General features: G+C 55.8%; 1 protein-coding gene across 8 annotated transcripts in view; it reads left to right on the forward strand.

The window, feature by feature from the left end:
- Positions 1-7,571: 7,571 nt before the first annotated feature.
- Positions 7,572-21,683, forward strand: part of CHID1 (chitinase domain containing 1) — a 31,903-nt gene continuing 17,791 nt past the window's right edge. For 2 of the 8 annotated variants that reach the window (XM_074273595.1, XM_074273599.1), the window contains exons 1-7: positions 7,572-7,679; positions 10,315-10,446; positions 10,930-11,079; positions 12,303-12,435; positions 13,184-13,228; positions 13,914-14,020; positions 19,334-19,395. In XM_074273595.1, coding sequence (XP_074129696.1) covers positions 10,336-10,446; positions 10,930-11,079; positions 12,303-12,435; positions 13,184-13,228; positions 13,914-14,020; positions 19,334-19,395 — 608 coding nt within the window. In that variant the 5' untranslated portion in view covers positions 7,572-7,679; positions 10,315-10,335. Of the gene's footprint in view, positions 7,680-8,575; positions 9,002-9,407; positions 9,470-9,524; positions 9,576-9,697; positions 10,447-10,929; positions 11,080-12,302; positions 12,436-13,183; positions 13,229-13,913; positions 14,021-19,333; positions 19,396-21,683 lie in introns of those variants that run through there. The other 6 variants (XM_074273593.1, XM_074273596.1, XM_074273597.1 and 3 more) reach the window with 5 other exon arrangements.

A 21,683-nucleotide genomic window follows, 5' to 3' on the forward strand; every position in this document is an offset into this window, starting at 1 on the left:
CAGGCCGCGGGGCAATCCGGGAGGGCTTCCCGAAGGAGATGTCTCGAGGGGCCGAGCGGGGAGGGAGCCGCGCATTCAAGGAGGGGTCTTGGTTCGGATTCGCCCCTCTCCCTCTCTGGGCCTCAGTTTCCCCTCGATGCCTGGAGGCCCCACAGGACACCAGCTTGCTTTCTTTGGGCGGTGCTGGGCACACAGTGGGCGCCTAAAGCTGGGACAAGAGGCTGGCTGCTCAGGCCTCCCTCAGAATGGAAATCGGAAGTGGGGCTCGCCCGGCCCAGAGGCCCTGGCCACTCCTCTCGCCTCTCTTGGGGGGGCTCAGTGGGCACCTGCTCTCTCTCCAAGCCCCTCACACAGCCCACAGGTCCCTAAATCTCCCAGTGCTCAGCAGCCACCCCCGCCTGAATGGGGACAGCATTAGCCCTTGGGAAGCCGTCCGGCCCCCCCTCCCTCCATGACTGCCCCCCCCTGCTTTAAGCTGGAAGTCCTTAAGGTTGGCAGAGCCCTGGCGATAGCTCAGCGGAGCCTCCCAGCACGCCCGGGAGAGAAGCGCTAGGACGGCCGTGCTGTGGAAATCGAGGCAGGCAGAGGCTAAATGGCCACGCCTAGCACAGCCAGAACTTGAACTTGGGTCCTCCTCACTTCAGCCCCCGCGTTCTAGGCACTGTGGTGTCCCCTGGCTGCTCCCGGCCAGCCACCCACAGCTCTCCCTCCCTACTCCTGCCAAAAGCTCGCTCTCCCCTCTCCCCTCTCGGTCAGGAAACTGGGGTTCGGTTCATCAGTCAGCCAAAAACCATTTATTAAGCGCCCGCTGTATGCCTCCATGGCTGAGCACCCCCCCTTCAGGAAAGACCTCCCCCAGGGCTCCTGCCCTCCCAGCAGTGCTGTGCTCACTCGCTGGCCCTCTGAGCCAAGCCCCGGGCCACGGCTCTGGAGAAGGGAGCATCTGGGGCCCTCCTGTGCTGCAGAAGCGGCTCCCTGAGCCCAAGCCCTGTCTCACTGTCCCTGCCGGCCGGTTCTTGGCCCTGTCACATGATCAGGATCCTCTTTGAACTCCACTCTACCTCCCAGCAGCCTCTGGACTGCCTTCCCTGCCGGTGACTGTCTGGGTGACCCGTTCTTCAATGGCCTCAGTTTCCCACTCTGTAAAGGAGGGGATGGACAAAAGGGTGGATAAGTAACTTGTTCAGCTTCTCCCAAGCTCCTTGCTGGCCCTGGAAGAGGAGGCCGCTCCCAGGGTCCCCAGGGCCCCTTCCACTGAGTCAGCGCCTGCCAGCAGCTGTAGGCTGCCTGGGGGAGGGGGAGTCGGGGCCAGGGCAGTGCCCAGAGCTTACCCGCTGAGCGGACAAGCTTGCAGAAGGGCCCGGGGCAGCGTCCTTCCCGAGGAAGGGCCCCTGCAGCTGGCCCGGCGGGGGGCTGGGAGGGGCAGGGCAGAATCTGCTGAGTGCTCAGAAAGAAGGAGCGGCAGGAAGCTGTGCTGGGGGTTTCTGGGGGCGGGGAGGGGGACTTGGGTGCATCTGGAGGCACTTTGCCCAGAAAAGAGGGATGACAAATGCTTTTGTCCAGAACGGTTGAGAAATCTGGGTGGAGGAAAACGTGCTCTTCCCCCTTCCTGTGCAGCTCTTCCTGACGGAGGTCCCAGCCAGCCTTGGCCTGGGGTGAATGAAATGGAGCCTGGGGGAGGTGGGTCAAGGGGGAAGGGGAGAGCCCGAGCCTCATGACCAGCCAGGAATTCTGGGAAAGAAGGCTCTCTGACCAGGAAGTGAGGGCGGGACCCCTGAGGGACAAAGCTCCTTCTGGCCAAGGGGCTCCTCCACAGCTGGGACAGATGTTGGGTAACTGTGACAGAGCTGTGGTCTCCACCCAGTTCAGAAAAGAGAAGTCATGCTCTCTCCAGGGCCATGAAGGGCCCGGGGTTTCCTGCAAAAAACAAAAAAACAAAACCCGGATTCCGTGCTCGCCTGGAGTTTTGTGAAAATCCATGTTTGAGGGAAGAACAGGGAAGGAGCTTCTCTTGCTGGGCAAACCCCCCAGAAAGGAGCCTTGTTCTCTCCTAGTGGCCAACGGGACTGTTCCTCCTCATCCGGGAGGGCCCCCTGGCCGTGGGGGCTGGCCGGGGCTTGCGGGGGTTAGAGTAGGGGGGTTAGTGTTTAGGGAAGCAGATAGAGGAGGCTGAGGGAGCCCCCCTGGGGGGGTTGGGCAGTGCCCACCTGTCAAGGAACTTCTCCAGGCCTGCTCACTTCTCCTCAGGGTGATCTTCAGCCGCCCCTTGGAGCAGGGAGCTCCACTCTCAAGGTTCCTGAGGTTCCCGCTGCTCCGTGCTGCTCACCCTACTGGCCCGAGCCTAAATGCCCTTTGTAACCTGGGCGGCCCGAGATCTTGGCCCCCCGAGGAGCAAAGGCGACGTGAAGAGAAGAAAGCCTCTCGGGAGCACTGGGGGTGCTGAAAAGGCCAGGGCAGCTTCGTGGAAGCGAGAGGCGTGGGGGCCATGTTTGCAAAGGCTTTTTGGACAACGTCTAGCACGGACCGGGCATGGTGCTGGATGCTGGGGTAAAAGCCCCCAAACCAGCTCTTGCCCTCCAGAAGCTTCCGGGGGGGATGGTAGGGGTGGCAAGCAGAAAAGGCCTCATGGAGGAGGTGGCAGCTCTGAAGGGAGCCCTAGATTCCAATAGGTAAAGATGGGAAGGGTCTTCCTAACGAGAATGCCAGGCCCGGGCCAGAGGCAGTCCCTGTCCCCTGTTTGCCCTGCAGGTTGGCCCAGGATCCCAGGCTCAGGAAGACAGTCAGACTCCATGGCTTCAATCCCAGCCGCACGGCAGGCTCGCTCTGGGTGGGCCACACCATGGAGCCCGGAGCCCATCAGGTGCAGTACAGGCAGCTTCACCCCCTCCCAGAGAAAAAGGGATAATGTTAGGTGCCAAAGGCCCTGGGGTGATCCCAATCATGCAAGAGTTTTGTGTCTGAGCCTCCAGAGACGCTGGCCACAGGCCCGGGGCTCAGACTTGCCCTTTCGCCTCCCCGGGACAGCCTGGTCGGTGCCAATTGGGTGATCACTTTTCCATCATTTCTCTCTCTGGCAACTCTTCCCCCTTTGGCCAGTCTCTGTCGTCACAACTCTTACGAGTGCCCTGGTGGCCAATGGTTGCCCAGGGGGGGCAAAGATGCCAGCTGTCCTAGAAATCTCCCAAGACCTTGTTTAAGAGGCAAGGAGACAGGACTGGGCAGCAAGGAGACGGGACTGGGCAGCAAGGAGACGGGACTGGGAGGCAAGGAGAAGGGACTGGGAGGCAAGGAGACGGGACTGGGAGGCAAGGAGAAGGGACTGGGAGGCAAGGAGACGGGACTGGGAGGCAAGGAGACGGGACTGGGAGGCAAGGAGACGGGACTGGGAGGCAAGGAGAAGGGACTGGGAGGCAAGGAGAAGGGACTGGGAGGCAAGGAGACGGGACTGGGAGGCAAGGAGAAGGGACTGGGAGGCAAGGAGACGGGACTGGGAGGCAAGGAGACGAGACTGGGAGGCAGTCCCGTCCCAGACGCAGGTTCACCACGTGCTCAGAGCTCGGTGCAATGGGGCAAAGGGCATTTCCCTCCCCTTCTCCATATTCAGAGTCATCCTTACACGCTGAGACTGGCAGGAAGGAGAGACCTGAAGTGCAGAGGAGGTCTCTCCCCCCACCCCCTCTGCCTCAGGGGACAATTTTGAAAGTCCCAACAGCCAAAGATGGTCAGAGCTCTGCCTGCTCTGAAGGGGGGTTGGGGAAGGAAGGGCTTTTCCATTAGAAACAGCCCACTGAGGAGAAATCCTGGCCCGAGGGTGGCGCAGGCTGCCAGCAAAATGTTACAGAGACAGGGCAGCTAGGTGAACTAGGTGAGTCCAAATCTGGTCTCAGACACTTAACACTTCCCAGCTGTGACTCCAATTACCTCAGCAAAAAAAAAAAAAAAAAAAGTTACAGAGACAGGAGATGAAAGGCTGTGGCAAGTGAGAAGTAGCCGGAAGGTCCCTCTGGTCAGCTTGGAGGAGAAAAGGCCACTCAAGGGCCACGGGGCCACAGCCAGCAGCTACTGTTTCTCCATTGTACCTCTCACACTAAAGCCCTAATAAGTGCATCGTGGAAGGAGTTCCCTCTGTTGCCTGTTCCCCGGAATCATTTAAGAGCATCACATGTGCTCACCTGGAAACTGCAATTTCAGGACGCTGCACAGCGGACACTTCAGAAACAATCAGCAAGCCCTGGGAACAAGAAGAGCAGCGGGCGTCCTACCGCTTTCTCTAGAATGATTGATCATGAAGATGTGATCGCCGGGGAATGAGATCAGGGAAATCTGGCTCGTGCGGTAAGCACCCTCCTCGCCCTGTCGTGACGCTCTCACAACATGTGGGAAAAGTCAGTCCTCCCAGGTTTGGGACCGCACCTCGTATCCCGACGTTCCTCCGGAACACATCCCCCGCCACCTGTCCCCGGCCTCCCATGAGTCCCTCGCAGCAGAGCCGCCCAAGGCCACCGGGCTATTTTCTGTAGAGAAGTCACAAAGCGAGATTCCCAGAACGTTTTAACAACTGGAAGTGGCAAAGTCCCAGCTGTCTGATAAACGCTGTGGTAACACTGTAACTTCAGAGAGACAGAAGAAATCCTGAGGCAGAGCGCAATCTCTTCAGATTTCTTTGCTACTATTGCCATTGAAATACCACGCCCACCTCCCCCGGCCCAGCATCCTCCAGGCTTTGCGGTGCTTCCCTGGGAGGCCTCTGGTCTTTTCTCTGAATACAAGAGCAAGTATATACAAACACAAAGCACAAAGTAAGGAGTTTCTAGGGCGGGATGGTAGGGGATGGCATCAGAGAAGGCCTCCTGGAGAAGGTGGCAGCTGGGCTGAGCGCTTAAGGGAGCTATACATTCCAAGAAGTAGAAATGAGATGGGAGAGTCTTCCTGACAGAGAATGCCAGGCCCAGGGTCTGTCCACGCCAGCTTCCTCGGCCCTGCCTCCATTCACTGGGGTCATCTCCGTCATGAAGTCTTTCTGGATTTCGGCACCCTTCTGCTCCGTGTCACTCGGGTTTTGTTTGGTTGTTTTTTGCTGAGGTAAATGGGGTTAAGTGACTTGCCTGGGGCCCATGTCACTCTTAATGCCATTGGTTCAATCATTTCCTGACCACAAGAACCACCCCGGGGCTCTTTCATGCACGGTGGACACTGTGCCTATGTCTAGTGCTTCTCTGCCGTGAGCCACGAACACTACTGAACGGAGAACTGTTGGTGGCCTGGTGGAGCTGATGAGGTTCAGCACAGGGCGGTCCCCCGGGGCTCCCCTCATAGCGCTCAGAGCAGCCCCCCGAGTCAGAGAGAGAGAGAGGTTGGGGGCTCCCCTCATCAGAGCTCAGAGCAGCCCCCCAAGTCAGAGAGAGAGAGGTTGGGGGCTCCCCTCGTAGCGCTCAGAGCAGCCCCCCCGATTCAGAGAGAGAGGTTGGGGGCTCCCCTCATCAGAGCTCAGAGCAGCCCCCTGAGTCAGAGAGAGAGAGGTTGGGGGCTCCCCTCGTAGCACTCAGAGCAGCCCCCTGTGTCAGAGTTTGGGAGCTCCCCTCATCAGAATGCAGGATGGCCCCGAGTCAGAGACAGTTTAGGGGCTCCCCTCGTCAGAGCCACAAGGATAATCAGAATTCCTTCAAAAAAGAAGCGAAAGGTGGTTTCTTTCTTTTTTTTTTTTTAATTTGGAATTTTTTTTCACAGTGTATATGCATGAGTAATTTTTTTTTATAACATTATCCCTTGCATTCATTTTTCCAAATTTTCCCCTCCCTCCCTCTACTTTCTCCCCTAGATGACAGGCAATCCCATACATGTTACATGTGTTACAGTATAACCTAGATACAATATATGTGTGTAAATCCCATTTTCTTGTTGCACATTAATTATTACCTTCCGAAGATATAAGTAACCTGGGTAGATAGACAGTAGTGCTAACAGTTTACATTCACTTCCCAGTGTTCCTTCTCTGGGTGTAGCTGTTTCTGTCCATCATTGATCAGTTGGAAGTGAGTTGGATCTTCTTTATGGTGAAGATTTCCACTTCCATCAGAATACGTCTTCATACAGCATTGAAGTGTACAGCGATCTTCTGGTTCTGTTCTTTTCACTCAGCATCAGTTGATGTCTCTCCAAGCCTCTCTGTATTCCTCCTGCTGGTCATTTCTTACAGAACAATAATATTCCATAACCTTCATATACCACAATTTACCCAACCATTCTCCAATGGATGGGCATCCATTCATCTTCCAGTTTCTGGCCACTACGAAAAGAGCTGCCACAAACATTTTGGCACATACAGGTCCCTTTCCGCTCTTTAGTAGTTCCTTGGGATATAAGCTCAATAACAGCAATGCTGGGTCAAAGGGTATGCACAGTTTGACAACTTTTTGGACATGGTTCCAGATTGCTCTCCAGAATGGCTGGATTCTTTCACAACTCCACCAACAATGCATCAGTGTCCCAGTTTTCCCACATCCCCTCCAACATTCATCGTTATTTGTTCCTGTCATTCTAGCCAATCTGACAGGGGTGTAGTGGTACCTCAGAGCTGTCTTCATTTGCATTTCTCTGATCAGTAGTGATTTGGAACACTGGAAAGGTGGTTTCTGCTCTGATGAGGGGCACATCCTGCACACAGGAGAGAAGCAGGGCCCATCGGAGGCAAGTAGCAGAGGGGAAGCATTATTAAGAAAGACCAGGAAAGGCTTCCTAGAGAAGCGAGAATTTAAGCTGGGACCGAAAGGAAGCGGAGGGGGGGGAGGGGAGGGCAGAAGGGGCAGCCAGAGAAAGTGCCCAGAGAGGGTAAATGGGAGCGGCTTGTGCCAGGAACAGCACAGAGGGGCACACAGTACGTGCTGGGGAGTAAAGGGTAAGAAGACTGGGATGATATTGGGGGGGGTAAAAAGGGCTTCGAATGCCAAACGGAGCATCTTATCTGTTTGGTCTGGAGGATCCCTATGGAGGCAGCCATTGGAGTTTATGACAGTGAGGAGTGGGTGACCCAAAATCTGGGTTTTAGGGTGATCACTTTAGTGGATGAATGGGAGGTAGACTGGAGGGGGAGGCAGACCCCCCCCAACTATCACAAGAGTTCAGGGGTGAATGATGCCAGCCTGCCAGTGTTGGGAGAGGAAAGTGGGCGTATTCCAGAGACGCTGCAGAGGCCAAACTGACCAGAGATGTTGTGGAGGCGAAATCAACACCCCTTGGTACCATATCGAATTGGGGGAGGGGGAGACAGTGAGGAGCCTGAGATGAGCTTAAGGAGCTGGGAGGACGGTGTGTTCTCTACCGCAGTGGGGGTGGGGGAGGGTGAAAGGGGAAATAAGGCGAGTCCGCTTTGGTGCATTTGGCTCCCTCGAGGAGGGGTCTGACTTGCTTGTGGCGGCTGTTAATGCTCTCTTATCCCCATCTGCCCACCTACTTATCCATGCCTATCTGGGCCCCCCCCCCAGCAGCCCCAGCTGGGGAAGGCCCCGAGGCCTCTCTGCCCACTGGGCGGTGCCCTCCGACCCCCTGCCTGCTTCCTGCCCCCCCCCCCCCCCGGGGCCGTTACAGCCTATTCAGGGGCCGGGACTGGCTCAGGCTGGCGGCGGCGGTAGCGTGGAGGAAGCCGCTCGGGCCCTAAGGAGGAAGGGCCGGCCTGGCGGGAGGTAGGGAGCTGGCAGGAGGTAGGGAGCTGGCCTCAGGTGGGCCACGCTTCCATTTCCGCCCCTCGGGGGAGATGAGAGGGGAGGGGAAGCCATGGGCCGGACCTCTTCCAGAAGCTTCCCCTCCCCCCCCCCAGGTCCAGGAAGAGCAGGGGCCCAGCCCGCTTCCTACCCGCCCCCCTCAGGGCCCACGGCCGACCTGCTCAGCTTTGGCCCCACAGGGGACCAGGGACCCAGAAAAGACTGAGAGTGAGGGAAGAATCTCCGCCTTCCTTTCGGAAAACAGCCCGGGTCCTTGGGGACTGGAGCCTGAGCGCCCCCCTCCGGCCCCGCTGCAGCGCCTGCTTCCCAGAGCCAGTGGGGACTCTCCCGGCTGGCACGGCGGGACCTCGGCCAAAGGTCCGGAGGGCGTCAGCGACCCCTGGTGGCCAAGGCGCTCGCAGCCTTCCCCGGGCGGGCGCACCTCGGAGAGCCGGGGACGGCCGCGCGCCCGCGCCGCGGGGCACGCGGGCTATTCTGGATCGCGGTGGTGACGTGTTTGGAAGCCTCGCCGGGAGGCTGCCAGGGTTCTCGGTTTTGTCATCCTTTCCCGGGCTTTCTATTGTTTTTTAATAAAATAAAAATTTAAGAAGCGAGAAACAAAGCCCTGGCAGCTCCTGCCCACAAGGGGCCGCCCGCGGACACGCGCACGGGGTCCCTGCCGGGCTGCCCGGAGGAGGAAGCCCGAGCGGTCCAGCAGCGGGCGCGGAAGCCGAGCGGTCCGGGACTGAGGCCGGCCTGGAGCCGCGCCCTCACGCGCACTGGCGCAGTCAGCCCGGCCCGCGCTCTGGGCCCCCCACGGGACCAGGGGGTCAGCGCCGCGAAACGGGGCTGGGCAGCACCCGGGGCGCCGCCCAGAACGGCGGGAGGGGGCAGAGGGGCAGCGGCAGGAGGGACGCACTCAGAGGAGAAAGGGGCTGACGTTCCTACCCCCGGGGACACCGTCAGGGTCGGGGCCCAGCCCGGACTCCGGGGAAGGAAGATGAGGCCGAAGAGCCAAATTGCGGTGCCCTTTAACTAGGAGCGCCCTCTCCTGACCCCGCCCCTCCCCCGGCCCCTCCCCTCCCCCGGCCCCACCTCTTCAGCGGGTCCGGTACTCAACCTAGTGACATCACCGCGTCTCCCTGCGTGGCCCCGCCCTCCGCCGGGCTGATGCGGCTGCGTCCCCTTGGTTCCTTCCCGAAGCTGCTTCCCTCACATGGAGCCCACGCTGGGCGGGACTTCCTGACCGGCACCAGCAGCTTCCGGCCGTCTCCAGCTACCTTTCCGGGAGACCCGGCCCGCAGGTGAGCTCCCTCCTGCATTGTGACTGGAGGGAAACCGAGGAGGCGCGAAGGCCCTGCCCCTCCCCCGCGGCCTGCCTCAGTTTCCCTACCCGAGGGCAGGTCAGCAGGCGCCGGGGAGCCGCACCCCAGGGAGCTCCAAGCGTCTGAGCGGACCCCAGCTCGCCTCAGTCTCCCCATCTGCGGAGCAGGGATACGCTCGGCGCGTCCCTCCCGTGATGTAGGAGGCGCCAGCCAAGTGCTCGCCCGGAAGGGCCGGCGGAGCCGTAGTCCCCGTCTGCCTCAGTCTCCCCATCTGTAAACCAGGGCCGAGCACAGCCCGGACTTCCAGGCCCGCGCCGTAGTCCGCGCTTGTAACGTTAGCGCCGGAGCGTCTCCGATCGTCCCGCCGCCGGCCGAGAGCCCGGGAGGAGCTGGGGGGCGGAGGGAGTGCGCGCGTGCGCCGCGTGTCACCACCCGGGGGCCTGTTCTGTGAGCCCGCGGCCGGACTCCCCCTGGGCTTGGCTGAGTGGGACGGGGCGGCGGCGGCGGGGCGTCCCGGCCCTCAGTCCGGGCTCGGAGATAGCGGGGCGTCCCGGCCCTCAGTCCGGCTCGGAGACAGCGGGGCGTCCCAGTCCCTGGCCCAGCTCCGTGACGGCGGGGCGTCCCGGCCCTCAGTCCGGGCTCGGGGACGGCGGGGCGTCCCAGTCCCTGGCCCAGCTCCGTGACGGCGGGGCGTCCCGGCCCTCAGTCCGGGCTCGGAGACAGTGGGGCGTCCCAGGCTCGGAGATAGCGGGGCGTCCCGGCCCTCAGTCGGGCTCGGGGACGGGGGGGGGGGGGGGGGGGGGGACGGGGGGGGGGGGGGGCTCCTTGGCAGCTTTGCCTCGGGGGTTGGGCCGCCCCAGGGCTCCCCTCATCCCGGGAGGGCTCCCCGGAGCTGGACCTGAGAAGGACCCCGGGCGGCCCCTTCCTCTGCCCTTTCTGGGCTGCAGGGGGTCTCGGCCACTCGAGGGCTCTGAGGTGTTTTGTCCGCATCGGGCCGCCGTCCCCCCCCCACCTCTGCCCTCGCCTCCTGATGCTGGGGGGGGGCTCAGGACTGGCCCGGCCCCGGGGGACCTGGCGGGAGACCTGAAGCTCGGTGGACTTGGCCGGGAGGCCATCCTCTGGTCGCCCCCCGGCCCCCCTCGATCCCGAGCGCGAGGGCGACTGTGCCCGGCTGTCAGGAGGTCCCGGGTCCGGGGCCCACCGGGCGCCCGCTGCTGGGCAGAGGCTCGTAGGACAGTCGTCCAGCAGTCGCCCCGGAGCCTGAGCCACTCTCTCCTCCTCCTCCCGTGCAGCGGAGCTCCGCAGCCCTCGCCATGACCAGCCCCCTGCCTCTGGTCTGCTTCGTCCTGGCCTGGGAGTTTGGTGGTGCGACTCTGGCAAAGTCAGACCCCAAGAAGGTGGTCTCCAGGACCCTGCAGGAGAAGGTAGGGGTGCGGGGAGCTCGGGCCGAGCAGCCCGGCAGTGCCCTCCCCGAGGCCTCGGGGCCTCTGTCCCCAACTGGCCCGCCCAGAAGCGATCGGTCCTCCATGGGAGGGGTTTATAATTCGCCTCAGTTCTCAGAGCGTCCGCGGCGGGCACAGAGGAGAGCAGCAAATGCAAACTGTGGAGAGCAAATTCGGGGGGCGGGGGCGGGGGAGCCGAGGGCGGGCTCTTGGGGAGACCCGCAGGCCTGGGGTGGGCTGCCCACGGACCCCTCCTCTTCCGGACCCTCTGAGAGACAGCAGCGCCAAACTGCGCTTGCAGATCTCCCTCGTCTTGCCTGAAGTGCGGCCTCCTGTGGAAGGGTCGCTATCCCGGACGCCCCAAATGGCCTGTGGACGGCTCCGCCCCCTGTAACCACGGGAGAACCGAGCGAGCGCTGACCGGGGCCTCTTCTCTGTCTCGTTCTCGGACTTGTCCTGGACCAGACCCAGCTGTCCCCGCTGACCGTCCAGGAACGGGGCCTCGTGGTGCCGGACCTCAAGGCCCAGGACGTGGTGTTGGAGCACAACAGCTACTGCGCCCCGAAGACCAAGGAGAGGCACTTCTCTGGACACGTCCTGGGCTACGTCACACCGGTAAGGGGGGCCCTGGTCACCGGGGAGATCCCAGCGGGGGTGCCGAGGGGCCTGGGTGCTCAGGGGAGGGTGCGTGCATCTGGCATCTGTGTGTGGCAGTGCCATGACTTACACACCTCACCCTCAGGGCGCCCCGGCGGCCCCCTCTTCCCGTCAGGCCCGGGAGAAAGTCCTCCCGAGGGCCCCTCCCCCCGCCTCCTCTGCAGGCCCCACGGTGACCTTCCCTGGCACGGTTCGGGCTCTGCCCAGGCTGGGGCCCAGCCGGGGGCTCCTCCCGGCCTCCGTCCTGGCGCACTCCACTCTCCCCCTTCCGTGGGAGGCCTTTCCCTGCTCCTCCCCAGATGCCCCTCGCGGGCAGGGACTGGCACAGAGCCCCATCACCCCTCTTCACCTCCTTAGTCTGCCCAGAATTCAGCCTCTCAATCGGGACAGCGGTAGAATTCTGTTTTGAAGCTTAAATGTCTTTTCTCCCCATTAACAACCTCTCCACGCCCCCAATCAGTGACAAAATCCAAAGTGCTCATAACAGTCATGCCCTGGTGCCCGGGTGCCCATCTCCCGAGGTCGGGCGCTGCTCTCGCTGCCCCGTGGGTCTGTCTGCTGACAGTACCCCCAGTCTCCCACAGGCCCTGCGCTCGGAGGTCAGCCCTTACCCTCACATAGTGCGCCCGGGGAAGCCGGGGCAGAACTCTGCCCGGTAGTTGGGGTCTGGGAGGGCTTCGTGCCTGAGCTGAGACCTGAGGGGCGGGGGGCTTCAGAGGCGAGAAGGGCGAGTGTGCCGAGCAGGGGGCTCAGCTCGTGCCAAAACCCCCAGGGAGGACGCAAAGGGAAGAGAATAAGCGTGTGTTGCGTGTGCTCAGAATGAGTAAAAGACAGCGAGGGGAAGGGAGGGGGAGCGAAGCCGGCCCACAGAAGCCCGAGCCCAAAGCTGCGCTCACCAGAGGGGCCCCGGGCAGCCCCCGGCTGGGAAGGAGAGAAACCCGGCCGGAGCCTGGCAGAGGGGCGGGGGAGGGGGCGCAAGGCTGGGCGAATCTGCTCTGAATGTGCTCAGTGGGCCAGGGCAGCTCCTCTGTGGGCACCCTGCTGCCCCGCAGGATCCTCCAGCCTCCTTCTCCTCCATGCCCGGGGGGAGGGCAGCCAGCCCCCGTGACCCCCGCACCAGCCCTAGCCCGCCCGCCCGCTGCGGGGCCCTCACTAATCCCTGTCCCTTCCGCTCCTGCAAGTGGAACAGCCACGGCTACGACATCGCCAAGATTTTTGGGAACAAGTTCACAATGATCTCCCCAGTCTGGCTGCAGGTAAAGAGGCGGGGCGTCGAGCTGTACCAGATCTTGGGCCTCCATGACTCTGACCAAGGTATCGGGCTTGGGGACGGGGGCCTGGGGTCAGGCCGGGGACGGGGGCAGGGCTTGGGCTCTTCTGGGCTTAGGACCGAGGGCTGGGGAGAAGGGGGAAGAGCAGTGGGCGTGGGGGGGGGGCTATCTGGGAGTGCTCGTGGGGGGGGGTGAGTGTGTAAGTGAATGTGTGTGTGTCTGTAGAGTGTGAGTTTGTGTTATACGTGTGTGTGTGTGTGTGTGTGTGTGTGTGTGTGTGTGTGTGAGTGTGTGTGAGTGTGTGTGAGTGTGTGTTGGGGAGAACTCCCCACAGTCCTCAGTGGGAGGGTCACGTCCTGGGCACCGCGGGCTTGGCCCTTCCAGGTAGCATCTTGGGGCCAGGTTGCCAGGACTGACCTTGCAGCAAAAGAGCACACCCGGAGAGACGCTGGTGGGGTTTAAGGAGCAACATGCCCACGGCCCTGTCTCCCCCACACAGGGCCCTCTGCCAGGTCTCTGGGGAGGGAAGCCGGGGGCAGGGGCCAGGAGTCGGGTGGCAGGGAAGCCTAGCCCTTCTGGACTTTTCGTTGGCGCTGTGACAGCTCTTGATAGGCCCTGCGTCTCTGGAACGGGCGGTTTGCTGGCCAGCATTGCCGTGGTGGAAGGGGCGGCTCCTGGGCCAGCCCCCTTCTTGGAGCTGCCTCCGGGCTACCCAAGGCCCATCGGCGCCCTGAGGCAGGGGGCTGCCCCAAGTTTGTGGGCTCATTTTTCTGTTTCTTCTCTTTTAACAGACTGGATGAAAAGTGTAAAGAAGCAAGCCAGAAATGTGCGCATTGGTGAGTGGGGCCTGTGGAAGGGAAGCCGGGGGAGGGGCAGAGCCCCCCCCCCCCCGGGTGCAGTGGGTCTGCACAGCCAGTCTAGGGATGAGCGGATCAGCCCCTGGCTTGTGGGCATCCAGCAGGGAGAGCTGACAAGCCCAGTCCCAGCGCCTCCCCCAGTGCTGGCTGGAGAGCTAGGGAGGCAGACAGACAGACTGACAGGCAGGCAGGCAGACAGACAGGCAGACAGGCAGGCAGACAGGTAGGCAGGCAGACAGACAGACAGGTAGGCAGGCAGACAGACAGGCAAGCAGACAGACAGACAGATAGGCAGGCAGGTAGGCAGGCAGGCAGACAGACAAGCAGACAGACAGGTAGGCAGGCTGACAGGCAGGCAGACAGACAGGCAGACAGACAGACAGGTAGGCAGGCAGGCAGGCAGACAGGTAGGCAGGCAGGCAGGCAGACAGAGGGCGGGCTTCCATGTACATTCACAGATTTCCTTTTGGGAAGATTGCCTGGAGCATCACAGGGGCCTACTACTGCAAGTAGGGGCTCTCCCTTCTCCTCCAGTTTCTTCCTTTCACTTCCTCGCCTTCCTTCCTCCCATTTCTGCCCCCTGTCCAGATACCTCCCCAAACCTCCCCTGCCGGGTAGGGCCTCCTGCAGCAGGTCACCCTCCTCACTGGCACATCCTTTGCAGTGCCTCGTATCCTGTTTGACAAGTGGACCCGAGATGACTACAAAAGCTTGTTTACCAGTGAAGATGAGATAGAAGAGCTGGCTAAGATCTTGATCCAGGTGGCAAAGGTAGGTCTTGGCCCTGCCAGGGTGCCATTCAGTCGCCTCCTGATTACGTCCCGCTGGGAAGGGGATGGCGGTGGTTTGGCTCCAACCAGCCACGTGCTCCCACCTCTTTAGTGGATTCTCTTGCTGGATGGCCACTTCCTGTTTACTTCCTCAGAATGGCAGACGCTTTCCCTGTGGGACAGTGCTTGCATCCATGAGATTATCAAGTGATGAAACAGCCAAGAAATGAAAAAATAGAAGAAAATGCTAAATATTCCATTGGGAAAACAACTGATCTAGAAAACAGATCTAGAAGATTTAAGTTAAAAATTATTGGATTACCTGAAAACCATGTTTAAAAAATTTTTTTAAAGAGTCTGGCCATCATAATTTAAGAAGTTGTCAAGGAAAACTCTCCTGATATCCTAGAATCAGAAATAGAAATTGAAAGAATCCACCAGTCTATCTCCTGCAAGAGAGCCCCAAATAAAAACCCCCAAGAATATTGTAGCTAAATTCCAGACCTCTCCAGTCAAAAAGATAATATTGCAAGTAGCCAGCCAGAAACATTTCCAATCACCATGGAGCCACAGTCAGGATCACACAAGATTTAGCAGCTTCTGTTCATCGGGCTTGGATTATGAAAATGAATATTCAGTGAAATAGAGCATTCCTGATGAAAAGACCAGAGCCGAATAGACAATTTAATTTCCATATATTAGACTCAAGAAGCATAAGAAGGTAAACAGGAAAGAGAAATCATGAGGGATTCAATTAGATTAAACTGTTTCCATTCCTACATGGGAAGATGATACTTGAAAATCTTAAGAACTTTTTCGTTATTAGTTAGAAGGAGTATATAAATTGAGGGTATGGATATGAATTGATTATGATGATTTCAAAAAAGTAAAATTAAGGGGTGAGGAAAAGCATTGGGAAAAGAGGGAAATTCTAGAGGTAGAATCGGGTAAATTATCTCACATAAAAGAGGTGTGAAAGGAATAGTTTTTACAGTAGAGGGGAGAATGTAGAAAAGGTGGGAAATAACATTATTTGAACCTTACTCTCATTGGAACTGGCTGAAAGAGAAAATACCACACTCTTCAGTTGAGCAAGAACTTTGTCTTGCTCTTGTTACAAGAAAGTAGGGAAAGGAGGGGGGCAAGAGAAGAGGGTAGATTGGAGGAGATGATGGTCAGAAGCAAATCAGTCTTGAGGAAGGACAGAGTAAAAGGGGAGAGAGAGAGAGGAGAATAAACAGGGCGGGGAATAAGATAAAGGGAAATACATAGTAGTCATAATTGAATGTACACTATACTAGTGAGGGACCGCAATTGTCTCTTTCCAGAACTAGATAAATCTAACTAAAAATTTGACAGCGGGGGAATTCTGGGTGAGGTATAAGACCCTCCAGCCCAGAGGGAACCTTCTGACGATGTCTGGTTCGGCTCCTCATCTCCCCTCAGGGTTTTCGGTCTTCCTGAGAAGTCAGGGGGCAGTGAGAACCTGTGTTGTAATTGAAGCAGAGTGATACCAGGTGGCAAATTACATATAATAGCAAGTTGTTTTATGTGTTCCCACATGCGCAGTATATACTGGGCACATGCCCAGTGTTTGTTACATAAGGGTATGAGGGCATAAAAAGGGGAAAATCCTTGAAATAAATGGACTCCATTTTTCCACCACTTTGGGGAGTCCTGCTTCATCACTTCTCCGCTAGGAAGGTATATTTTAATCACCTGGCGTGGGGACTCTAGAAAGCATCGGTACATTTTGTCACCCCAACTTGTGGGGCTCTAGAAAGCAGGACACAACAAAAATTAAACAAGAAGTTAAGGAGGTGAATAGAATTTTAGAAAAGTAAGCTATGGTAGACTTCTGGAGGTAATTGAATGGAGGGAGAAGGGAATACATCTTTTTCTCAGTGGTACACCTATACAAAAATTCGCTCTGTATAATGCACAGAAACCTTATAGCCAAATGCAGAAAAGCAGAAATAGTAAATGTATCCTTTTCACATCATAATGCAATAATAATTACATACAATAAAGATCCATGAAAGTACAGGTAAAAAAAAATTATTTGGAAACTAATCCAATACCATCAGGAAGCATTATCTATATCTATAACAGGGGTAAACTAGAATAAGATCACATTAAGATGGGGGTAAAGTATTTCCATTATCATGACTATTATTCAGTATCATACTAAAAATGTTAGCGATAGCAATAAAGTAATTACAAAAAGGAAAGTGAAGGAATTAGAATGAGGAAACAAAACTTATTAACGAAAAAGTAGTTGAAATAACAATTTCAGCACAGTTGAGGGATTTCAAATAAACCCACATAAATCATCAGCATTTCTCTATGTGACCTATAAAGTCCAATAGCAAGAAAGAGAAAGAAATTCCATTGAAAACATGAAGGCAGCCAGACGATACAGTGGACAGAGTATTGGGCCTGGAGTCGGAAAGATGCATCTTCCTGCCTTCAATTCCAGCCTCAGACACAGCCGGGTGACTCTGGCCAAGTCACCCTGCTCGTCTCTATTCTTCATCTGTAAAATGGGCTGGAAAAGGAAATGGCAAACCGTTCTGGTATGTCTGCCAAGAAAACCCCAAATGGATTCACAAGGAGTTAGGCAAGAGTGAAGAAGACTAACAACAGTAACAAAAGGCAATCTAAAATACTGAGGAGTCTGCCTGCCAAGACAAACCCGGGAGCTCTCTGAAACAATCACAAAACACTTACCTCCACAAATATAGTCAGATCTAAACAATTGGGGAAATTTTAATTGCCGATGGGTAGGCTGAACCGATTTAATGTCAAGTCTTACTCAGTGTCATTCTAATCAAACTACCAAAAAATTATCCTATAGAGCTAGAACTACATAACCATTCATCTGGAAGAACAAAGGATTAAGCATATCAAGAGACTCAGTGGGGAAAAAATGTGAAGGAAGGTGACCTAGCAGTACCAGATTTTAAGTTATAAAGTGGTACTCACCAAAACAGTCTGGTACTGCACAAGAAATAGAGGAGGAAAAGAGTGGAACAGATGACCATAGTAATCTAGTGTTTGATAAATACAAGGATCCAGGCTTTGTGGACAAGAACTCAATATTTGTCAAAAATTACTGGAGAAACTAGAAAGTAGTTTGATAAAAATTAGGTATAGATGAATATTTTACTTTCCGTATCAAGATAATTTCAAAACGGGTACATGATTTAGACATACAGGGTGATAAACAAATTAGGGGAAGATGGAACAGCTTACCTGTCAGGTCAGTGGATAAGGGAAGAATTTATGACAAGACAGGAGTGAGTGTTATGGGAAGCAAAATAGATAGTTTTGATTATATTGCACTAAAAACTTTCTGCACAAATCAAACTGTTGCAACTATGATTAAAAGCAAAGCAATAAGCTGGGGAAAATGTTTATGGCAAATTTCTCCAGCTGGGGCCTCATTTATCAAATACAGAGAACTCAGTCAAATCTATAAGAATACAAGTCAGTCAGGGGACCCAGTGAATATAGTACTAAGCCTGGAGCCAAGAGGACCTGAGTTCAGATGTTTACCTTTGTGATTCTGGGCAAGTCACTTAGTTCTAAGTGAGTCAAAAAAAGAAAGAAGAAAAGAATATGAGTCATTCCTCAATTAATAAATGATCAGCATAAGAGTAGGTAATTTTCAGAAGAAGACAAATCAAATCTATTTATAGCCATATTTAAAAATATTCTAAATCACTGTTGATCAGAGAAACACAAATTAAAACAATTCTGAGGTAGTAATTCACATTTGTCAGATTGACTAATATGATAGAAAAGGAAAATGCCAGCTGTTGTAGAGGATGTGGAGAGATTGGGACATAATGCATGGTAGGTGGAGTTGTGAACTGTTCCGATCATTCTGATGAGCAATTTGGAGCTGTGTCCATAGTGCTGGAAGACTCTGAATACCTTTTGATCCAGAAATAGCACTACTGTTTGTTGCTGTCAAAGAGATTAAAAGAAAAAAAGTTTCGAAAATATATGTACAAAAATATTGATAACAGCTCTTTTTGAGAGGCAAAGAACCAGAGACTAAGGGGATGTCCATACGTTGGGAATGGCTGAACAAGGTCTGCTCTGTGGTTGAATACTCGAAGAATTGACAAGGAGAATGCTTTCGGAAAAACCGTATTTGAACTGATGCAAAGTAAAGTGAGCAGGACCTCGTACACAGTAGCAGCAATGCTAGATGATGATCAACTGTGCATAAGGTAGCTATTCTCAGGAATACAGTTATCTAAAACAGTTTCAGAGGACGGGTGAAAAAGAACTGGTAGTCTGAATGCTGACTGAAACAGACTTTTAAAACTTTAATTTTCTTAGGTGGGGGAGGGGGCGCTGTTGTGGTCTTCTGTTTGTTGTTTTTTTGGCTAATATGGAAATGTTTTGCATAGTTGCACATTTGTAATCTATCGAATTGCTTGCCTTTTCAAAGGGGGGAGGGAAGGAAAGGAGCTCAAAATTTAAAAACAAATGAATATTAAAAATTGTTTTTATATGTAATTGGGAAAATGTTTTAAAAAAAAATTTTTTAAGGGCCTGATTTCCATGGAAGGGTCCCAAGGGAGCATATCTGGGGGGGAGGGCTTTGTTCCCCTCACTGGTAACCTGCACAAACTTGTGGAGTGCGAAAATATGTTGTTGGAACCCTTGAGCAGTGCTGTCAAGATACTAGAGGCATAGGATGTGTCCGCCGAAGTAGCTGCCTGGGTCCTTATGAGCACCTGTCCTCACAGCTATTACCGACCTCTGAATAAGATCCCTTTGGGGCCTGGTTAGTACCTTTCCCCCCTCCCCCCTTCCCCCCCACTGTGGAGGTTTCTATTCTTCCCTCAACACAGCATGCCCTTGGTCCCACTGCCGGATGCCACTGCCAGACCCCGTCGCCTTTTATGGGACCTGGCCCACCATCCAGGGCTTCAAGGGCACAATGTCAGCTATGAAGAAAAAGAAGGGGGGGGAGGCGCCTGGGTTAAATTCCTGCTTATTGGGAGAGATGAGTATGGCCGCTAAGAGAGCAAGTATCATGGGCCTCAGCTCTAGGCTCTGAAGGCTTCGGAGCCGGGCCCGCCAGCTGCTTATCCCACGGCAGGAGGCGGCCGTGGTTGTAGAAGGTTCCGGGGCAGGCTCTTAGCTCCCAGCTGGGAGTGACTTGTCAGAGGTAGCGAGGAAAGCAGGTTGGTGTGGCTGCCCAGCTACTTAAGGGTTTGCTCAGGAGAACCTGCTGCCATCTTGGCGGAGGCATTCCCTGGGAGAGAGCTCTTAATCTCCTTTTGTCTTGCAGAATAAGCACTTTGACGGCTATGTGTTGGAGGTCTGGAGCCCTTCTTTGCAGGAGCAGCAAAAGTGAGTGGGGACATGGGTGCCAACCCATGTTACTCTCGGGTGCCGGTGGTCAAGGGGTTTCTGTCCGGGGGTAAATGGCAGGGGGTTTCTGTCCGGGGGTAAATGGCAGGGGGTTTCTGTCCGGGGGTAAATGGCAGGGGGTTACTGCCTGGGGGGTTATGGCAGGGAAGTCCTAGCTCAGGGTGATTCTGGTTCAGCAGGAGATGGAATTGTCTTAGTTCAAGTGGTGGAATCCACTAGGAAGTCCCCAAGGAGGCTGGGAGACCAAAAGCAGAGGCCCTTCAGGCCCTTAAAGTCTCTTCAGGGGTCTGCCTGGGCCCAGCTACGGGCTGGGAGCTGGGGCTGCTCAGAAGGAGCTGTTGAGGAAGAGGGTGGAAACATCTGCATGGCTTTCTCCGCTCATTCCTTTTGTTGTGTTGCTGTCACCTCTGAGAGCAAAACAAGAGGAAGGGGACTGAGGGGATGAAGGAAGATGAGAGAAGCCCCTCTGCTAGGCAAGCATACTTGGTGCCAGTTACTGTGGCAGCTGCGGGAGGGAGTGGAAACGATCGAGGAAAAGGTGCCATGGTGGTGGCTCATGGGACATCTTTGCCAGCATCACGTCCCCCTCGGGCATATTGTGGAGCCAAAGCTAGTTCCAGTTTTTCTATTCTAAAAAAGTAGGAAAAAATGGCTGCCAGAATAGACTAGGCCTGAGCCGGAGGAGCTGCAGAGACCCTGGGTAGGGAGAACCTTTGAGCTCATCTCCTGGGGGTGCCGTTAGGGGGACTTTGGGAGGCAGCGCAGCGGAGCAGTGAGAACACATGCCTCAAGTCAGGAAGCCTGGGATCGGCCCTGGGCCTCCATCCTCCCACCTACAAAGAGCATTTTAGTCAAGTGCTTTGCCCGCCTTCCAAGCAAGAGGACCAGGGCACGGGGCTGGAAAGCCTGAGGGAGCATCCTCTGACAGAAAAGCCAGACCCTGCCACTGCCCTGCGGGCACGCCTTAGGGGCCGGCTCCCTGCTGCCCTCAGCGGCAGATGGCACTGCCTGGGCTCACCACTTGGGCTCCCTCCTCCCTTTCACCCAGTCAGGCTGACAGGCAGCCCCGCGCACAGATGGAAACACAGGTGGATGCACAGGTGGAGAGGCCGGGGGATAAACGGACTAACGGCCAGCAGAGAGAGCGTGCTAAGTGTCAGGGACACGGACTCCAGGGTTCAGAGGGAGTGTCCTGAGCTTAGAGTCCAATAGGGGGGGCGAGCCTATGGGGGCCTGGAACGTAGTTGTGTGGTCGTCGGTGGGGACGCGTGCAGATGAGGTGTGCGAGTGTGTGTGTGATTGTGAGTGTGTGTGGGGGTGGGGGTGGGGGTGTGAGAGTGTGAGTGTGTGTGCGTGTGTGTGTGTGATTGTGAGTGCGTGTGTGATTGTGAGTGCGTGTGTGTGTGTGATTGTGAGTGTGTGTGTGATTGTGAGTGCGTGTGTGTGTGATTGTGAGTGCGTGTGTGTGTGTGAGTGTGTGTGTGATTGTGAGTGTGTGTGTGTGATTGTGAGTGTGTGTGAGAGAGAGCATGTGATTGTGAGTGTGGGGGGGGGTGGGGGGTGTGCGTGGGGGTGATTGTGAGTGCGTGTGTGTGTGATTGTGAGTGCGTGTGTGTGTGATTGTGAGTGTGTGTGATTGTGAGTGCGTGTGTGTGATTGTGAGTGTGTGTGTGATTGTGAGTGTGTGTGTGAGAGCATGTGATTGTGAGTGTGTGTGTGATTGTGAGTGTGTGTGTGATTGTGAGTGCGTGTGTGTGTGTGAGTGTGTGTGTGATTGTGAGTGTGTGTGTGTGATTGTGAGTGTGTGTGAGAGAGAGCATGTGATTGTGAGTGTGTGTGGGGGGGGTGCGCGTGGGGGTGATTGTGAGTGCGTGTGTGTGTGATTGTGAGTGCGTGTGTGTGTGATTGTGAGTGTGTGTGATTGTGAGTGCGTGTGTGTGATTGTGAGTGTGTGTGTGATTGTGAGTGTGTGTGTGAGAGCATGTGATTGTGAGTGTGTGTGGGGGGGGTGGGGGGTGCGCGTGGGGGTGATTGTGAGTGCGTGTGTGTGTGATTGTGAGTGTGTGAGTGTGTGTGTGATTGTGAGTGTGTGTGTGAGAGAGTGTGAGTGCGTGTGTGTGATTGTGAGTGTGTGTGTGAGAGAGCATGTGATTGTGAGTGTGTGTGTGTGATTGTGAGTGTGTGTGTGATTGTGAGTGTGTGTGTGAGAGCATGTGATTGTGAGTGTGTGGGGGGGGTGGGGGGTGCGCGTGGGGGTGATTGTGAGT

The sequence above is a fragment of the Sminthopsis crassicaudata genome, chromosome 6 (assembly GCF_048593235.1).
Source record: "Sminthopsis crassicaudata isolate SCR6 chromosome 6, ASM4859323v1, whole genome shotgun sequence".
Classification (NCBI taxonomy): domain Eukaryota; kingdom Metazoa; phylum Chordata; class Mammalia; order Dasyuromorphia; family Dasyuridae; genus Sminthopsis; species Sminthopsis crassicaudata.